The sequence below is a fragment of the Dipteris shenzhenensis genome, chromosome 30 (assembly GCF_047967505.1).
Source record: "Dipteris shenzhenensis isolate YYH24624 ecotype China chromosome 30, Dip_SZ_1.0, whole genome shotgun sequence".
NCBI classification, from domain to species: Eukaryota; Viridiplantae; Streptophyta; class Polypodiopsida; order Gleicheniales; family Dipteridaceae; genus Dipteris; species Dipteris shenzhenensis.
The window spans coordinates 48,507,337-48,528,770 of NC_141625.1; the positions used below are offsets into that span (position 1 = coordinate 48,507,337).

The 21,434-nt window shown below is 39.7% G+C and overlaps 1 protein-coding gene across 1 annotated transcript; it reads right to left on the reverse strand.

The window, feature by feature from the left end:
* Positions 1 to 5,648: 5,648 nt before the first annotated feature.
* LOC147882247 (clathrin light chain 1-like) lies at positions 5,649 to 15,415 on the reverse strand. The gene is made up of 3 exons (XM_087401643.1): positions 14,830 to 15,415; positions 14,481 to 14,634; positions 5,649 to 6,332 (listed from the first exon to the last, which is right to left on the reverse strand). The coding sequence occupies exons 1-3, from the start codon at positions 15,345 to 15,347 to the stop codon at positions 5,967 to 5,969; spliced, it is 1,038 nt and encodes a 345-aa protein (XP_087257769.1). The 5' UTR covers positions 15,348 to 15,415; the 3' UTR covers positions 5,649 to 5,966.
* Positions 15,416 to 21,434: the final 6,019 nt, after the last annotated feature.

The window sequence follows — 21,434 nt, forward strand, 5'->3', positions numbered from 1 at the left end:
ATCCTTACCTGCAACTTGTATACTTGTAATTGACTAAAAATGCTAGTTTATTGTAGGAATAAGAGTCCTATTTAGTAGACCCCATGGATGACTCCTAGCTAGCTGCTACTACCATGCACCCATAAAAATTAGGTGACTTTGAGCATCAACAATTGTAATTTGTGTTACTCCTTACATGATCCAAGATTAGGCTTGGTCATTGTATAGAAGGACTAGCTGTAAATATCTTTGTGGTAATATTCTATGTCATTTCTTGGAATATAATAAATCTCCTTTTGTTACATTCCATGTCTTTATCTTGATTGTCTTTGCAATGGCTTCTAAGCTCAAATTTACTTGCAACTTGAGATATGAAAATGATCTCCAACAACAAAGAAACGAAACATACAAGCTATATTCTTTATTAAACCCATCAATATACAACTTTTGAGCACAATTACATTGATCATTTAGGGAAAAGACTACTCTAGCCTACACTTCTTTTGGCTCGGTCTACACCCTCCTTAGCTCATTTGGGAAGAGGAGGTTGAGTAATTTCATATTCAATTGTACGGGGATCCTACAATGGCTAAGAGGCTATGGAGGGGCCTGGATCCTGTGTCTGAGAATAAGAAAAGAGCAATGCTACACTTGACCAAAACTACACACTCAACATTGTGGTGGAAAAGCTTCATCTTCAAAAGTTGACTAAGGACCTGCAACTTCATATCTCTAACTTTCCATCTAGAGAAAATTGCCAATGGAGAACCAAAATATGGGAAGCAATCATTTACTCCTTGACCAAATGCTTTTCTTCCACCTTACACATACATAAGCTATCTAGACATATCACATCCTAGAATCAACCATTGATAAGTATCAAAACCGCACATGTTCAGTTGAAATTATAAATATAATGACACAAAAGATTCCTCATACTCCCAATATGAAAAACCATGAAATTGTACACTAAAAAGAGGGCTCTAAAGTTTCATTCACAACATATAACCAACTTAGAGCATACTCTGATGAGAATAAATCACATACCAAAATATTCATAATCAAGATTACGTTTTCTATATTTTACCAATTGTCCCAATATATTTGGTAAATTTTGCACAATCCAATAAATACATGCATAATTAGGATTTATCACCTTTATATCAAACAAGTCTAGTGAAGATACAAGAAGCCATTCAATAAGGAAATGCCCAACTGATGTTTCTCACTTCTACTATTTTATGATCTCAATTGGGCAAAAAAATCATGGACCATAACAAATGAGCTACTTAGAACTCTATATTAGATTTATATTCTAATGTAATACCAAAGACCTTCGAATCATTTAAAACCCTAAATTAAAAGTTGATAACTAATTTCTAGCTTTATTTTACCTGACAGTACGATTGATATGCCATCATATATTCCGTAAATTTTTAGGAAGAGAAAGCATCTCTAAAGCCTTCACATGGAATCTCTAGGGCCTTCATATGGAATCATGCATCTAAAGGGTACTTTTTGCAAAAATTACCCTCTCGCCGACAAGAAAGCAATAGGTGTTAACTTATAAGTGCTTTATGTCCTAGGTTAGAGGCTTGCCACCTTCTAAGAGGCAATACAATCCAAAGAATGGGTACATGCCATGGAATAAAAATATAATGGCATTCAAAATAATATGATGCTTGGGAGTTTGTGGGGCTACCCAAGGAAAATAATGTCATTGGTTTTGCAAACAAATCTATAAGGTCAAGAACAAAGTTAACCAAGTTGTAGACAAATATAAGGACTAGTAGCAACAAAGGGGAATGCTCATAGTAGGGGGAATCGACTCTAAGGAAAATCTTGCATTCATTACTAAGATGAAAACTATCTAGTTATACTTTCTCTTACGTGTAGATACTACATCTTGCATGCAACATGATTACACTTGCATCAGACGAATGCCAAGTTTGCATTCTTGAAGGGAGAACTACAAGATGATATTTACATGAAAATGCCAAAAGGACTTGAGCACTTAGTGTGCAAAATAAAGAAATCACTTGATGGTCGTGTAGAAAAATAAACCACTATTTCAAAGAGCAAGGGTCCACAAGGAGTGACCTTGATCATCGAGTGTGAAGAGAAATGCAACTCTTCTAGTCATAGCGCTCTATGTAGATGACCTTGTCATAGTAGGTAGCAACAGTAAGCTAATCAAGAGGGTCAAGAGACATCTTTGCAAAATAGTTTGAAATGCATTATCTAGGATTCTTGCATGACATTCTAATCGAAAAAGGTACATTTTTTAGTTAAACAAGTTACATTGACTCTATGTTGGAGCATTTAAGAATATTAAATGTCATACATTTTAGTACACTATTATGCCTAGATACAATACGAAGAAGTAGAAGGTGCTCCATTTTTAAATCCAACATTAGACTAATAATAAGTGAATTGTAAGCTCATTGATGAAAATCTTTCCGATTCTTCAGTATTAACAAGTTTGAAAGCATTCAAACTATTTTGAACTTCCTTAGGTAAAGTTGCTGTAAGAGTCTATTTTTCAGCCTCTTCGTGACCTAATACCATAAACTCATCCTCTTCTACAATGTTGGTCAACTTTTGAGTTAAAAGTTATGTTGACACCATAAGAAGAACCTCAGTAGCATGCTTGGCATTTTTTTACTCTATATCTAAATCGAGTCTAATTGTTGTTTACTTAAAACTTCCTACTCAAGAGGTGTAAACTAGTATGATGTGTTGGATCCTCCCCTAACAAAAATTGTTTGTTCTAATGTATTTGCTTCAAATACAGTTTGTACCTAAGCCCTCATGGCATATAGCTCTTTTTGCAATTGTTATATCTGATTTTAGAACAAGTGTTTCTATAGATTTTCTTCTTCTCTAAGATATTTCCCAAAAGGTTTATTTTTTAAATGCAAAAGACAAGATTTCATATTGTCCCTGCTCATAACTTCCCATTTGCTTTTGCATAATCTCCCAACTCATTGTTTCCCACAAATGAACCTGCAATGTCTATTATATCTTCATTTGCTAAACTTTTGATCTGGTCTTCCACAGTAGTCAAAGCTAACCCTTTGTTTTTAAAAATGCATTCTCCACTACTAGTTTGCTATTTGCATGTGCAACTACTTCCAATTGAGTAAAAAATTGTATTTTCATGTCAGGATGAAGTAATATGAGATTCCATGTTATTTCTCTGTCCCAATTTCTTTTGACTTCAAAGCATGAGATTTGATTTCTTGCTTTTGAGTTTCTAGTTGTTTTGCCTCATCCTTCACCAAAATTTTATCATTCAACTAAAGAGTTATTCTCAGTGACCAACTGCACATTCGCTTCTCAAAAAATCGATATATCTTCATCATCTCAATTGTCGAGCCTTTTGTTAATCCTTAAACTTTTTTAGGAGTTGACTGGCGTTAACTGCACCTCTGAAGGAAATAAATCCACTTCCTTTTGCTCAGGTGGGGACTTTGGTTCCCAACTCCTAGACCCACTGTTTTTTTGTCTTGCCCTATGTCTCATGCTTTGTTTCTACAAAACTAGTAGTATGCATTAATAATACTTTTGTATCTGTTTGAATTGGCACCTTGTACTTTCAAGATCCACCACATTTACTTCTGTACTTCCTTGGGATGACTTCTTTCTTAGTTCTAAGCTTGATAATTAATTTGAAAGTGGGTTGAGCTTGTTCAATCTTCGGTGTCACTAGCTCATCTATACCTGATTATTTAACTTGGAAGATTCATTGATCTCTTCTAAGAAATACCCACATTGCATTGATGTTTTAATGGTTTCTTGTCTTGTGTATCTAGCCACTAAAGCTCCGTGCTCCTCAAGGGCTTCCAAGCCTATTGTGGTTGGCATGTACGACAGAAAATAATACTACTAGAACAACTCCAAGTGTTGAATCTAGTACGCTCCTTTTGTCTTTCCCATTATCCTGGCATGAACAATTTTGGCATTATTGGCCTTACACCTCACCGATGCAAGTAATGTAGCTAAAGCATGGGACACCCTAGACAAAATTTTTGTTGCAAAGGGAAAACACTGGGAGATAAGTTTCAAGATACAATTCTATTCTACGCCCTTCGTATAGAGTAGGGAATAGTTACTTCAATATATACTCATACTTTGCTAATAGCATAGCACATTCCAAAATACAACTAACATTCTTGCACTTTTTGATTGTATAGTAATTTCGCTAACTAGTGAACCAAATTCTTGAACCATCAACTCATCTAGGCATCGAGTTGGTGCTTTTACTGGTGCACTTGGGGATGAAAGGTTAACTTCATAACTTTTGCAACTAACTCCACTATGTGGGGTATCTTTGGATTCAAAAATCCACTTGAATTTTGAATTTTGTGGCTGTCAAAATTGCACTAGTGCATTTCGATTCATAACCAACCATGGCAAAAAAGTAGAGTCATCCAAACTTCTCCAACCAAAGTGAATTCTATGCCATTGAATCCTTTAGATTTCTGAAACTAGGAAGAAGCATCATGTGCTAACCTTTTGAAATCAACTTCTTTGACTCCACACCTTCTTCGTCTTCATTGAGCGCCTAGTCAGCTACCGAATATCTCTAACTCTTATAAAGAGAGAATGAAACCTTGCACTTCATGAACCCTCTAAGTGCATTTTGGAATCGACAAAGAGCTATAAACTTGACAATGCTAACTAGGGTTAATCATTAGCTATCATTTTCTTGTTAATTGAGTTATGACATTATTTAAAAATTTTGCCTACAAGATATGTATACTTATCCTAGCAACCATAGTAAATCTTCTTTTATTTATGACCAAGTGGTAAGAAATCGTCCTTTGAAAAAATTACCACCTCTTTGGCATTTGTATTTCCAATATGCGTTTCCTCACGAGTCTTTTAACTCATACTATAGCATAGCATATTTTGTATTGTAATTCTCAATGGCATAGGTTGTTCTTTAGCTCAATGGCAAATATGAAGGCTCAGGTGGTGCTGCAAGTAAAGCAATGGCAACTGCGGAGTAGTTGACAGAGCTCTTGATTTACTCTCAAGATCGTTATAAGTGACTAGGATTCACACTTCCCATCATCAAAATACATCATTGTAATGTGTATAGGATCATGGTACACGAAAGTCCTAATTTTAGAATAAGCCTGGAGTTGTTGCAACAACCTTCCAAACTTTGTTTTCATACTTTCTAGTTCAACTTGCTTTTTACAAGTACACAATTTTACATATTTTTAAGCTAAAACAATGCTCCTTTTCCTAGTTTCTCGAAGTGACTATGGAACTGAACATGCTTGTGCACGTATGCATGCACATAGGTGTGTCCTATTATATACTTAATATTGAGACGTTCATATAGCATGCATGCATGCATGTATGTATGTATGTATGTATGTACACACACATATAGATAGAGAGAGAGGGGGAGAGAGAATTCAACATCTTGTTGCATACTTATGTTGATTCTCTCCACATTTTTTTGGGGAGGGGTGTATCATGAATCTCTCCACACTTTGTTGAAGTCTTCTCTCCACACACACAACCTTTTTTTTGGGGTGAAAACCCACACACGAGAGAGAGAGAGAGAGAGAGAGAGGGACGTGTCCATAACACTCAAATGGATGAGCACATATTGGGGGAGGGGGGGAGGAGAGAGAGAATATATACAGAATTCAACAACATGAGTAATACAAACATGCATAGGGACCCTTTATACAAAAGTTATTCCTGTTAAAGCCTAGAAACTTCTACCTCTCAGATACCTTTCCAACTAGAGACTCTACTGTCCCTGCTAGGGATAGCCCTTCATCTAGAGACAATTGGCATTTATTATCAATTCATTGAGTCGTCCAAAAACGAACCTATCTCTCTAGCAGTCATAGCAACTTGGAAAAATGCAACAATTAATCAAGCTCTGTAGGTACATTGAATTTTATAGGGGATAATATAACGAAAGGAAAGAAACCCTAAACTCCGATGATGCGGTCTCTTCAAGCACCCGCTACAGCTTGAATACTCCCTTGCCTCTGTGGTGGAGGCTGAGCTTCTGAAGCAGCTGGAGTTGCATCAGAAGCCTCAGCACCAGGAGCAGCAGCAGGAGGTGCTGGTGGAGGTTTCATGTGGGCTGGTGGATTGTGCTTGAGCTTTAACAGTACCTGCCTCATACGTGTGAGATCTGTTGCCTTCCCTGGCTTTGGACCACGATTGATCACAACATTGGGTTTCTTCTTATTATCCTTGCCACTACGAGACTTCACCTCCATGGAGGGTAGCTCATGAGGAACCAGTTCAGCAATAGCTTTCCAATAATGCTTGTCTGCCGTAGAATGAAATTTCTCACGATCTTCAAGAAAGGCCTGCCCACGAGAACACAAAAACCAGAGTAAAAGAAGTATATCGTTCAGAAGTGGCAAGCTTACATTTACAATTCTCCTGGGTGGACTCCAAAGAAAGTTAAAAATCCCAACCACGTCTCACACTGAAAAAGACGACCTTCACCAAGGCACTTTTACAACCTTCATAATTCAAAAAGAAAAAAAGCCATAATATCTCACACCGATTCTGCCCCCACCTAGAAGCACATTTTGTCGTCGCATAAATTGATGAAGTAAAGAACTCGTAAGAGAGCACACCAGTGCACATAGCATTTGGAGTCTAAAGACTTGAAAAGAAAAAAGGCAAACAAATTGTGCAACTCTCATATATCATCCTAGTTCATGGATGCAGGATAGAAAACATTCTATAGCCAGCTCAAACCAAATGTTTAAGTACTTCAACCATGTGCCAGACAACCCAAATCCATCACTTTCAGTTCATGACCATAGTGCATCTGCACCATGTCTGGTAGCATTCGCATTACAACAACTGTTAGTGTCGATCTACAATCATACTCCTTGGAAGGAATCCTCCCTAACGAGACAGGTGATTTAAAGTGAAACGGAACACTTCAGCAACATATGCTTAATACCATGGGATTCATAAATTTTTTTATGCATACTACATATTGGCATTTCTTCCCACAAAACATTCATAACTGGGCCAACCGAGCTAAGTCCACTATATTGATCCAGAAAACTTGTTACATGTGCAGGCAGCTGCTGGATCAACATAGTTAACTTGCTGCGTATGAAATATTGGGATATAGAGTCACCTCTCTATCTGTGAGGCCCCATATGAAGAGGACATGGGAAGGATGACATATATCAAGAAGAGGGCTCACAGAATATAACAAAGTCGTGGGGGCTAGACTGAGAGAGGAATGCAGTAAGCGGAGGGCTGCCACATGGGCAGCAAGTACTGACAGTAGGCCATATATATATATATATATATATATATAGGGAGAGAGAGAGAGAGAGAGAGAGAGAGATGAATCCACGAACATGCTCAAACTCATCCTCTAAAAACACAACATAGAGCAGTTTCAATCTCATGATAGTCACTCATAAGGTTGAAAACCATAACATCCCCACTGACATCATTAGCACCCTGTACCATAGTATAAACACATGCTCTCACACATACAAATCCACACCCCCACACATACTTAAGAATCCATTTATACATAGTCTTCGTACTAAGTTTCTGTCAGCACTCTGGAGGTGAAGGGCAGAATGGAATGATAGTTAATCTCTGCACCTTGGAACATGCCAAACCTAAAATCACATATGACGAAGGCTAGCACTAAAGGAGAAGGTTAATCAAAAAGTAGTCCAAAATCTCTTCATTCAAGCTACAACTGCTTGTGAAGACTAAATTATTTATTTTAGTCTATATATATATGTATGTATGTATGTATGTATGTATGTATATATCTGTCATGCCACACAACGAATCTTACTCAAAAGAGCATAGAGAGCAAGTCTAGAGGCAAATCGCTAGGATCGCCACAAAGCACACATGTTTAAGTTACATGCACCTACTTTCAAAAACAATATAATCGAGACAAATATGCATGGAGACAAAACCCTAAGATAGCCACCAACAATATACACATCATGTTATGGGCACGTTTCATGGAGGAAGAGAAACATGCACACTGCAACTTTGTCTTCAGGATAGGATGGGCTCTTATAGGACTAAGAAAGCTGATGAAGTGAGACTTTACTTGATCTTTACAAATATACCTAGATGAATCCAACAACACAACATAGTGCAATTTCAATCTCACGATAGTCACTCATAAGATTAAAATAACTCCATCACGCATAGCAGGGACTAGCTACTATGACATCCCCACCAATGTCATCAACGCCCAACAGTGGGTGTAGACCATAGTATAAAAGTATGCTCTCACACATACAAATGAACCATCCATTTATACAAAGTCTTCGTACTGAGTTTTTGTCAGCAATCCGAAGGTGAAGGGCAAACTCAGCCATGACGAAGGCTAGCACTAAAGGAGAAGGCTAATCAAAAAGTAGTCCAAATCTCTTCATTCAAGCTACAACTGCTTGTGAAGTCTAAACGATTTCATTTTAGTCTCTCCCAAACGAGCATCTAAATCTAAATCTAGCTGATAGGGCAACACACCATTTAAGATAGAAAGAATTATCGCAATACTAGTAGGCCGCAACTTGGATGAAAACTTCACAAGGTGAAATTTGCATGTCCGCTAATATGGTAGAAGCATATACCTAGATGAATGCAAGAACATTCCCAAACTCATCCTCTAAAAACACAACATGGTGCAGTTTCAATCTCACGATAGTCACTCATAAGATTGAAGACCATAAACTCCATCACGCATAGCACGGACTAGCTACTATGACATCCCCACTGACGTCATCAATGCCAACAGAGGGTGTAGACCATAATATAAAAGTATGATCTTTACAAAAGATGTTTGCATGTTGGGTGGATGCTAAAAGGCTATGTCAAGACTTATAACTTTTATCACAAAGGCCAAACAACTCATATCACCCAACTAGATCAAACTAAAGTGTAGGAGGTTTTGTCCCAAACTACTACATCCTTGACTATATGTTCATCTCCTAAGAGTCCATTACATGCCCAAGAAATCCAACAAAAACTTGATGAGTATTATTGACTTTGCGAAAGCCTATGATCCACTCATAGTAGGAGTTTCAAGAGAAACCTACCAATAGGTGGTCTTCTCATTAAACATATCTACCTCCTACCTTTCAATCAGGAGTGCTTCGTCAATGAGGTCCATCCCTTCGCCTCATCTCACGTACAAAGGCATTCAATCACTCCCTTTGCACAAGTAACTCACTTTACTTAAGAGCTTGGAGTTTCAAAATTGTAACAACTATTGTACTCGTAAGTTCACAAATAGCAGCAATTCTTATCAAAGGCTAGCCTGACTATAATTTGAGCTACTCTGGTGAGTTTCTAAAAACCAACAAAATAACATATCAACTAGCACAAATTGTGACTCAAGAAGCAATGCTTTGTGAACTAGGTCCATCCTTTCATCTCATCTCTCTTTTTGTGTGTAGAAAGGCATGTGGTCATTTCCTTTGAACCAATGACACAAATACTTTTTTTTTTCCAAAGAAAATGACACAAATACTTAAGACCTCAAACTTTCACTTGTGAGGAGCGTTGCACTCTTAAGCTTACAAATACCAACAATTCTTACCTAAAGGCTAGTCTTGAGAACCTAGCTAGGTTTTGTGCTACTTTGGTGAGTATTGTTAGATAGGTGCACCCTCATGAGAGACTTGGAGCACGTGATTATTATTGGTCCATGCATGATGGACACTGCAGTAGACACTTGGCAAATATTCATAAGTGGATCTACGGTGGAGGTTCTAGAGACTACGTTGCATGGCGACCCTTGGAAGCCCTCAGGCACTGGCGGTGATCGTGGCGGTGACCTCCTTCTCCATAAAGCTCCAAATTGATGATGTTCTCATTCCTTTTGTCGAGGCATTCGTGCCTATAGAGTCAAAGCTATATGTTTCATAGTATCTTTTGTCCTTTGAGTCTGTGTAATTGCCAACAAACCGAGTACGGGTGCAGCACAATCCTGAGTCTTGTCAAAGCGCTTTAGAATACAATCCCAAGTCATTTTATGTGTCAAAGCTTTCCCTGCTTTCTCTATGTCTAAACTATTCGTAATCTTTGTATAATCAAAGTTGAATCTAATCTATATATGAAGAGTGGATCTCCAACAAGTGGTATCAGAGCGGGTTTTCAATCTAAGAGAGTCTGTTGCGAGTGACTGTGAGATTGTCATCCGATTGCCTGTGTGAGTTGTTCAAAATTATTTATACAAGATTTCCTTTTGCATGCATGTCGAAAAGATCTGTCAGAAGGACAGAGGGAGCAGTGTTTGTCTTTCCACAACAAGTAAGGAGACCAAGAAGTAAGTGTGCTCGGCGACAGCGATCTGCTCTTGATATACTAGCTGAAGCGTGTTTCCAAGACCAACTAGGCGTTGCACCTTGTATCTATGGAGCCCGTGAGCAAGACAAAGTCTGAAACTTCGATCGTGAAGTTTAGTGGAAGGAATTTCGCAGGTTGGCAGCTATCTACCAAGCTTTGGTTCATGCAGAAGGGATTATGGAACGTGGTGTCTGGCATGGAGAAGGAACCAACATCAGGAGAAGCCGAGAAACGAGCCTGGAGAAAGCAAAGTGACAAAGCAATGGGCATGATGGGACGCGCTCTAGGAGAGGAGTATTTCCATCACCTTGAAATGACAAAATCGGCTGCAGCAAACTGGACTATTCTTGAGGCACTATTCGGTGTGAAGATGCGCCATTCGAAGGCCAATTTGAAACAACAATTATACGACTTACATATGGATGATAGTGAGGAGCTTGCTACATTTTTGAATTGCATGCAGTCAATGTTAAAGCAGCTTCATGAGCTTGGGTCAAAGACTGAAGATGAGGATCACAAGGCAATCCTTTTGAAAGATCTTCCCTTCAAATACTTCGAGATAGCACACATCCTACGCCTAGATGATGAGGCGGATTTTATTGACTGTGTAGGACTTCTCATGGCAGAGGAAAAGCATGAAGAAAACACGTTCACTGGTGGCGATACTACATATGCAGCAAAGGAGAAGAGATTTTCAAGCAAGGATCGACCTGGAAAGCCTAGGCATATGGAGAGGTTCTGTAATAAGAAACAAAAAGATGAAGAGATCAAACGAGGAAGAGCTAGTGCTTGTGCAGTTAAGGAATTACCAGGACAAAACGAGATAGTAGGTTTTGTATCAGACAATCTCCCTGACCAAGATTGGGCGTTCTGAGTACGAGCTCATTTTAAGTGTCAGAATGTGTTTTGTGGTTATTGGCTTCGATGCCACTGTCAAGCTATGATGCACGATAGAATTTTGCTATTAATGTGGAAAGCCTGGGCATATAGAGAGGTTCTATGATAAGAAACAAAAAGATGAAGAGATCAAACGAGGAAGAGCTAGTGCTTGGCAGTTGAGGAATTACTGGGACAAAATGAGATAGCAGGTTTTGTATCAGACAATCTCCTTGACCAAGATTGGGCGTTTTGAGTACAAGCTCATTTTGAGTGTCAGTATGTGTTTTGTGGTTATTGGCTTCGATGCCACTATCAAGCTATGATGCACGACAGAATTTTGTGCAAGGCTTTGATGCCTGGTTCTTTATTGGGACTACGATGTCCTATTTTGGTGTTTCTCTCATTTCAGTCGAGGGAGGGCATGTTAGATAGGTGCGCCCTCATGAGAGACTTGGAGCACGTGATTATTATTGGTCCATGCATGATGGACACTACAGTAGACACTTGGCGGATATTGATAGGTGGATCTACGGTGGAGGTTCTAAAGACTACGTTGCATGATGACCCTTGGCAGCCCAGCACTGGCGGTGACCTCCTCCATAAAGCTCCAAATTGATGATGTTCTCCTTCCTTTTGTCGAGGCATTCGTGCCTATAGAGTCGAAGCTTTATGCTTCATAGTATCTTGTGTCCTTTGAGTCTGTGTAATTGCCAACAAACCAAGTACGGGTGCGGCACAGTCTTAAGTCTTTTGTCGAAGCACTTTAGAATAAAATCCCGAGTCATTTTATGTGTCAAAGCTTGCCATGCTTTCTCTATGTCTAAACTATTCGTAATCTTTGTATAATCAAAGTTGAATCTAATCTATATGTGAAGAGTGGATCTCCAACAAAGTAACTCAATCTAACGTACCAATTGGGTGAATCATTAACTAGATTTCCAAATAGCTCTACGGTCAACATTCACATGTACCCCCATCTATACTAACAAGTTCAATGTATATGAATGCCACGACAATATTAAGCAATATTCTCTGCCTTGAGAGAATCTACAAGAAATCCCCCATAGCAAGGAAAAGCCTTGAATGCCAAGTCCTCCTTTATCTAGGTCCCCAAGTGGATTCACCACTAAACACCACCAAAAGTGGAAAAAAAACTCACCAAATAATGCCTCTCACTACAAGGGTTGATACCTACATCCAAAAAATGGCAATTCTGTTAACCCAAAGCATATACCTTTGTAAGACTAGAATAAATCCAATCATACAAATTCAGATTTTTGTTGTTCAAGTTCTAGAATTTCAGCAATTGGGGCTTCTGCACCCATGTAAGATATTTCGATATAGTTGAACAGCTGATCACCACTTGGACAAAAACTCAAAGAATCTTCATGTCTGCTAAGGTGATAGAAAGATATACCTTTGTAAGACTTGAATATATCCAATCATACAAATTCAAATTTTTGTTGTTCTAAAGCCCTAAATTCTACAAAAAATTTCACTGTTGCAGATTTTGTTGACCCACAACATATGCTATTAAAAATTGGTCTCTCTGCACTATCAAAATTCTCAAGAAAATGATGAAATGCAAGCTACATCATTGAAAGTACAGCATTTGGAACAGAGCATCAAGATATAATCAAGCTAGCATGCTATTGTTATGGGACCCACATTGAATTGTTCATCTGTGCATTTGTCTTGATTTCTTCACCCTTTTCTTCATTTTACACTCTCCAAAGTCATCCAGTTCATACTCCACCATTGCACACCTGTTGACAATCTCAATCATGTAGGCTTTGATGGCATTATGACACCTCTTCAAATTCATTATTCAAGGCACGACAAAGTAGGTACCACATAGCCACTTTGGGAGTCATGTCTACCTTGCCCTCTTCTAGGTTGGAAAGAACCCCAAAGTTCTAGACACCTACATTGCACCCAACAAATGGCAAGTTTGCTTGATAATGGTCTCGTGTCTATTACAGATTTTTCCTTCAACCTTTTGCATTACTTAGTGAATTCCCTTAAGAATTGACCATGGTATTCTACCCTTGATTTCTATAGTTGTTTGCTAATCTTAGGACTCGCCCTTTTCTACCATGGTTTGCTCTCTAAGATCTCACTTCCTTGTGTAACCATCTTATGGGCACATCATGTAGCCTTGATAGTTTCATAGGAATTTATCAATCTCATATGTATTCAATCTAAAAAACAAACAAAAGAATGAGAGTAAAACTTGTTCAAAAAAGCTACACTTTACGGAATCTCTTGGGTAAACCCAATGGTTACTAAGCTAAAAAATCCAACCCAATGCAAGCAAACTTATGTATGGGTGTGTGTGGTTGAGTGCATACATACACACACAATATCAATGGAGACGCGTATATACATGCACATTCATACACAAGCGCATACGTACATGCTAATATGCTTTCATATATACATACATATACATATGGATAGATAGTATAAATGTGTTTACATGTGTATATGTGTATGTATGATGTATGTACATACACATACATACATACACCCCGCGCACACATACATATATGGATGTGTATATACATGTGTATATGTGTGCATGCATGCATACGTATATACAAATACGCATACTTACATGCATCCTATGTACTTGCCGACAAGCTAGGCATGTCCATACAATACGTATTCACATAGGCATGTATGAGAAGCGATAATTAGAGTATTGATATGATGTGCCTTGTAAAACCTTGTAGAGACAAGGGGAATGTGCAATTAAAGCATGACAATAGAGATAAGTTGATAGATATAACCTAAACCAATAAAAAGACCACATCAACGTCAAGATGTGGCATTTTTTATCATCATCAAGGAGTTGGTTGACTCAGGTACCGTCCAAGCCTCAGAAATTTTCTAGGATGCAGATTAGTGTTGGCATGTTAAGCTTGATGCAAAACATGCCATAAGGGATGTTCTTAAAAAATAGTAAGCCTAGAAGCAATTTTCCTGGCAAAACTAACGAGCAAACAATAACAACTTCGCTCCATCGTGACAATAGTGGCCGAAATCCTTTAAAAACAAAGACCATAAAATCGTTGTCGCCAAGCGCCAAGCATCTACTTTTTAAAGGCTACTTCTTCGACAAAATCAATCTCCCTGTTTCAAAGCGTTTACATTCCACGACTAGAATCTCTTTGAGATCTGCGATCTTGAGTCTATGAGTATGCCATGAAAAGATCCCTAGAGCTTCAATAAATGAAGCTGAGTCAGAAGAAGAACAGGTTCCCGAATTCTACCTTTTCCTTTTCACGATTGTTCTTTTTGGTGGTCTCGCAATGGACTTTGCGTTTCTCATAGAACTCGTCTTTGAAAGAATCTGCCGAATCAATTATCCGCGAGAGCTTCTCCCTTTCGTCTCTAGCTTTCTCCTCTAGAAGAATTGAATTTTTTCTGCAAATAGGAGAAAAAGTAGGTATAGCTTATGCACTCTTACCGATCAACCGGATATGGCAGATTCCGAGCAAAACCTATCACACTTGTCAAAGCAGCTTTTGAAAGACCGCTGCAGCTGTATATCCTACTAAATCGACTGCGACAAGACTCTAAAGCCACAGATCTGCGTTCTAAGATGGAAAAATCTCTCACCGCTTCCATTCCCGGAGCAGAAAACCTTCTTCCGGCTGCATTTCCTCGAGAGGAGGGAGGACGGGAGCATTCACAGACCCCGATTGAGGAAACCCGTACAGTTCATCGACCTCATCGTGACCAAAGGCTTTCCCGTTCGAATCGATGGAATGCGAGAAGTCGTCCGCCGGAGCAAAATCAGGTTGATGACTGGATTCGAACGACTGACCAAAGGAAGAGGACAGAGCCGGGGACTGGCTCCCGCCGAGGTCATCGTCGAAAGCGCTCTCGAAGGGAGGAGGCTCGTGGTCGACGCCGTGGTCGAAGCCATTGGTGGACTTGTAATCCTCGTACAAATCCTTGGCCTCTTCGCTGGGAGGGAACTGATCATCGGGAAAGCTCTCAGGCATGTCAAAGGACTCGAAACGCTGGGAGGGGAGGCGGGGATCGTATCCCATGTAGCCATCAGAATCGAAAGGTCGACTGGTGGAGCTGTTGAGGTCGTCTCCACCGCCGGAATAGCCATCGAAGCTCTCCATGGAGGGGGAGATGAGATCTACAATAAAGCAAAAGGGAGTGAAGAAGAGACGGGGTCTTAAGAGAGACGATGCAAAATGAATTAATTGTTTACACTCCACCAGCTCCTAAATAGTCTTCTGCTTGCCTTAACCTAACCTCGCTCACCATTTCACCTCATCTTGTTTGTTTTCTTTTTTGCGTCCTAGTGAAATTGAAAACAGGCCACCAAGATCAAATCCTGAGTAGGACCGGCACGTACAGTTTGTTGGAAAACCTCACCTTGTTACGGTAGGCCGCCTAGAGGAAAGTTTTGGATTTAAGAGCTCTCCTTGAGCCATGTGTTCAATCCTAACTCCTTGATCTTAACTTGATACCAAGGGCTACAAAAACTCTTCCAAATTTGAGTCTCCTTTCTGACGATTCTTGCTTTACAATTCAACAATCTATGCACACTATGCTTTTCGTCAATCTGATTAATATGATTAAAGTGATTAAATCCGCCACCCTCCGAACGTTCGCTATTCCATAACCAAATACAGCATGCTAGGCTAGCTCTCTTGCCTCATCGAAGGGAGAGAGCTTTCTCAATTGGACGTTGGACTATGCTCAAGAATAGTGCTAGGTCTATCGGCCTTCCATCGGGCTCTTGCCATGCCTATAACATGTAACAAGAGAAAAACAGAGCTAGCTCGGCGTTTTTCTATTGCGATCTACTCCAATTTTCATGTGAGATGATGGAACAATTCTGTCAAAATGCTTAAGATTTTTTGCCCGTGTCAATGTCAAATTCTTGGCCCTCAGTGATCATGTCCTCGCTATTGAATTGGTTCTCAGTGACGCTATTCGCAACAAATATCAAGCAAGAAAGTCAAAAACTATAGGTTAGCTGTCCAGCTCTTCATGAACTCTTGTTTGCTTTTCATGGACTTGTGGGACATCTACTTCATTGCCATCTTCTACTTTTGTGTGTAGTAGCCTCGTGCGTGTGTTGCTAGATCCCTCGCTTCAAAATAGAACACCAGATATGGACGTTCTAATTCTTAGTGAGACAATCCAACGAATCGTCGTACAAGCTTCTTGAGCCTTGGGACGTGAAGTTCTCAAACCTTAGAATACCGGAGCTGCAGACGGACTCAGCCGTGAGTTGCGAAGAAGGAGCCTTGTGCAAAAAGCAACTCGAAACGGTGTAGTTGAAAGAGAGAGTAGATCTGGCCATTAGAGAGAGAGTAGATCTTGCCGTTTGAAAGGTGCATAGAGAGCCTAGTTGGAGATGAGTTAGTTGGAGCAGCACAGTTTGTAGTGGAAGAGTCGAGGTACTGAAGGAGCAGCCCCAATAGACCGTGGAAGCTTACGCTAGAGAGTGGTGACCAAGCATCTAGGTCATCTAAAGGAGAAGACGCGAATAGCAGATACAAGCTCGAAGCCGACTCATGAGAGGGAGCTATTGCAAAATACGAGTCACATCTAGAGCCCGAACAAAGGTGACTACAAGAGAAGGAGACGTTGCAAACAAGCAGGCATGCCGGAGGTGCTCAAGCTACGTGAAGGAGCTTGGAGATGAGCTAGAATCCACACGACCTAGTGGAGAGGCGAGTAGAGCTCAATTCATGGCACCATAGTGACAAAATCGATCGATGAAGGCACTAGTTGCTAAGCGGTTGATAAGAGCACAGTCACACGAGGAACAACTGTTAGAAGTCTGGAGGAGGTAGTAAATGGTGTTAAACAAACAATATCGTCATGCTATGTTGCAAGGTGCATGTTTTGAGTTGAAGCTTTATCGAAAGAGCTAGGACGCGATAAAACATTGAGAATTGGCAAGTAAAGAGCAAGGGAATTGATTCTCATAATAGCTAATTGTACGTGTGCTTTTGGACTTTTAGAATCCCATCCATAGTTGTTGTTGCTAATTCCCCCCTTTCACACCACGTTTCCATCTCCTTGTCGATTCGTTGTTGGTACTTGAGCTGCCTCAAGCCGTATTGATTCATCATCACCTTAGTCTTTGCTTTTCACTTTTGTCACACTCTAAGGTGCCTATTCCCGCTGTTGATTTAGGAGGGCAGCCAGTTGCAATTAATAGGTGGTAACAAAGGTGATAGATACGGTCTTGGTAGATGACATATTTGGGTTGATTAGGGATGGGCGGCAGTTCAAGAGTTGATAGGCGAAAGATAAGTGGCATATAGCAGGTGATTTTGCTTCACTAGAAGAAGGTCCACTTGTCATCCTACGGAAATTATTCCCCGGCTCCTTCGTAGTAATGCTAATAGAGATATAACGAAAAAAGGCTTGTGAATCAATAGAACTATCATGGCTAGGAGATGGGACTTTGGAGATGTTTGTAGAGATTTTGCACAATTCATACAAAGACTCTAGTACCTCGATCACTCAATCTTGCTCAAATTTGAGAGAAAGCAACCTGCACTAATATTACTAGTTGTTGTCTCCAAGGTATTGTTAGACAACATTAGACCACCATTTCTCTTAAGCATTTTAATAGAAAGAAGACTTTGGAGGTCTTCGAGTTCTAGATTTGAGCCTTACAAGTGTCATAGATCTACTCGAGAGCATCACGAAGATGAGGCACTATGGTGGTGCATAAAAAATTTGAGTATACTTGAGTAAATGAGCTTCACTAGGTGCAGCTCACTGAGGTCCTTTCCTTTCAAAAGGAACAGTAAGCTGATGAATTTGGAGCGTTTGAATCTCAAACATTCTGAGAATATGTGGGATGTGTAGGGAATCATGGACCCAAGAGCCTACTGGTGTTTGGTCATATGAAGCTCCACATGGGTATCGGCTTTGGAAACAACAAATCTCCTACTGTTGAAAGGTGTTGTTGTGATGGACTAAGGGTGTGGAACAGGTATATTAAGGTGTAAAATGTTTGGCCCTTTCATCATGTTTCTTTGGTACTCTAGATAGGTGAAGATTGGGAGAGCTAGCCCCAAGCTACTTTCTCACCTTGATGGTTCAAGTTTGTTTGTAGCAAAAACTGGAGCAAAGAAATATTAGCAATCACTCATTGTGATTTTACCGGCGTTCGACCACGATTACAACTATTGACATTCAGGTAATATGCCAGTATATTCATTCGCGGACTTATTCTCAGCACTAATATTCTCGGCGTTTATATTATCGGTGCACAGGGAAGGGCCTGTTCCCTCGGATTATAACTCTTTAGGGAAGGAAGTGCACCGCCTCCCCACCCACACTATGTGTTGTTATAATAAATACATATCATATATTATCATGCAAATATTTTTCAATTGCTCACCCCTTCAAATTTTCTTGTTTTCAATCTGAATTCTTACATGTCCTCTCTTTTGATGCATGTCTCGATGCGAGGGAGCAAGGAAATCCAATTTGGATGCAAGATCGAAAGATATCGACACCTTTATTCATATGATTGTAGTCCATGTGGCAAGATTGTATTGACTACAATGAGGATCAATGATGAGCTCTTGTGAGCATCGTCTTATTCATCTATTTGTTAGGCTTTAATTCCCAAAACACATAAACAATATGGCCAAGCCAATAGTAAATCACCACCCTTGATATTTGCAAGGAGGATCGGGTCCTAACGGGCCCTGTGTCGTGTCTCATCTCCACATTCGCTTTTTTCCTTTAAAATTTTGATAAAATGCCAAGATTCAAGTTCAATTTCAAGTTAGTAGCTACATGCTCGATGACGAAAAGCCTGCCTACCGCAACCTAGTTATTTGTTTGCGCATAGTAGTCACAAAACACACCCTTTTTGGCCTGCCCTAAGGGTAAGGTTACTATAGTCATGGTTCTAGTTTTGCACAGGAAAAAACTCTTTCTTTGAATTTCTTTGCTTGTCTGATTTATTTATTCAATGAGGTCGGGTGAGTACATGTCATCCATTTATTTCACCAGCTAAAGCTCCAATTTGTTTTCCATTTCACATGCTCCAAGGTTCAATTTTAGCCTAAGTTAATGAATACGTGCCAAGTTGCATCGTCTCTCACATCAAATGCAGATTGCTATTTCAAAGATTCGATGTCATCCAATTTTATCTTCGTTTGTCTACTTGTGTCTTTTGTATCAAATCGTGCTTAAGGCTATTAACTCTAGATGGTCCTAAACCCAATGATTCTTGGCAAATCGAGGCAAATGCAGCCTTCTCTTGAAGAGACGATGGATGCTTCACTTCTTTGGAGATGAAAATGATATGAATCCTTGTCTGTTATAACTGGTTGGTGCATAAAGGGAAGTTATCTCACTACTTGAAGTCCGTTCTGGATTGCAACAATTTAGTTGTTTCCTCATGGCACATAGATTCGAGTAGAGGAATTATGGGAGAATGCATCTTCTCTTCCTATCCCAAGGAAGAAAATGCTTGCTTCAAGAAAATCCTTGTTTCACTTTCCCACCTACAACTAGTGACCAAGGTATAGATGTGTTATCTTTAGTGGTGGTTGCTTTCTCCCCGTGGTGTGTGAAAGGGCTACAATAGAGCAGCACTTGTGTTGCTTTTTAATGAAATGAAAGCTAACTTGCTAGACTATGCAGTGATGGAGGTGAACTCACTAGACTCTGGCTAAAAAACAAGGATTTTGAGCACTTGTGCATGATGTCGATGCACCATAGTATGCTAGTTGGATAGACAACTATTGGGCATCATTGAATTTTCCAATATTGCATTGGTTGTTGCATCAAGGACTTCAGATGAATTAACAATTGTCAAACTCTCAAGGAGAGTTCAAAGCGAAGAAAACCATTCATAGTGTTTTATATAACATAGTTGTAAAATGCTTCCACTTAGCCTTCATCAATGGAATTTTCTTGCTGGAGATAGCCATAGTATATGTTGCTTACGATTACTCTTCAATGTTTAGAAAATGTCCTCTCAAAGTGAGTTGCACCTATGGAACACGTTGCTTTTCTCATCATTGTAGTGCAGTCTAATGCCTACCAAAAGCTTTTGAAATCGACAATGCATGTTTTTGTACCAAATGATTCCAATCTAGTGAACACTTACTACCTACTTATCCAAAAAGATATTTCTAGGAGGAAGATATGAAGAAAACTCTACCAACATAAAGTGGCACTCCAGTTAATATATTCTACACTAGACAGCCTGAGGTAATTTGAGTGATGAGTGGATTTTCGATAACATGAGAAAAAAAAGAGAAAATGGATACCTGCTCTAGCACGGTTACTTGTCACCTTACTGTCTTTGGACTATTGCAAAGATTTTGCCCCAGAGCATCGGCTTCTGGCTGCACACAAGGATGCAAATCCCTCATTGAAATGGCTTTAAGCCCGAGCCTTGGAATAGGGAACCATGGTCCGCTCTTTTTACGGATTTCTCTCACGGCTTTTTCATGGGTGACAGTTCTAGAGGTAACATAGTGCACCACCTGTCTGAGCTAGCGACTTAGACATGGCCCTCTTGCGTCTCCAAGGACAAATCATCATCCAATTATTTTTAGGTGGGTAGCTAAGAACTACGATTGAGCTTCTCTTGGCTAACAATCGGCTAGTACTTTTTGGAGGTATTGACAGGATTTGGACAACTGTCCTTCCTAAAGGAGTAAATAGGGATCATCCTATAGTCAATCCTCTCGGTCTATTGTACCTAGGTTGCAAAGCATTTTCTTTCTCCAAAACCTTCCTTATCGTAGTATCTAAAAGTTACATTTCTTTGCCATGTTGAGATGGGGAAACGAAGTCTAGCCACTTGGGCTAATAGTTGCTTGCTCAATGCAGCCAAGAGTTCAACTACCATTAATGCAACTAATGGCTCATGTCATTGAAGGCGCTCCACAGACACCATCCTTGCATTTCATTTGTCTCCCTGTCATATGTCTTGATCCTTTATTCTATCAGCCTATTTCAACCTAAGTCTTTCATTGTTTGTGTTTCTTGTTGGTCTTTGCATGTTTCATTGTTAGTCACCAAACAATCCCTACGTATGTAGTTGCAGTCCATCACTCTTTGTTCACCAATTATTCCATTTGTGTCCGTGACTAATGGAGAGCTCGTTGAGAGTGCTCTCAACGAAAGCAAGAACGGAAGAGGGAGAGAGAGAGAAACAGAGAGCCACACAAGTTTTGGTGGGTGCAGAACACCCTAAT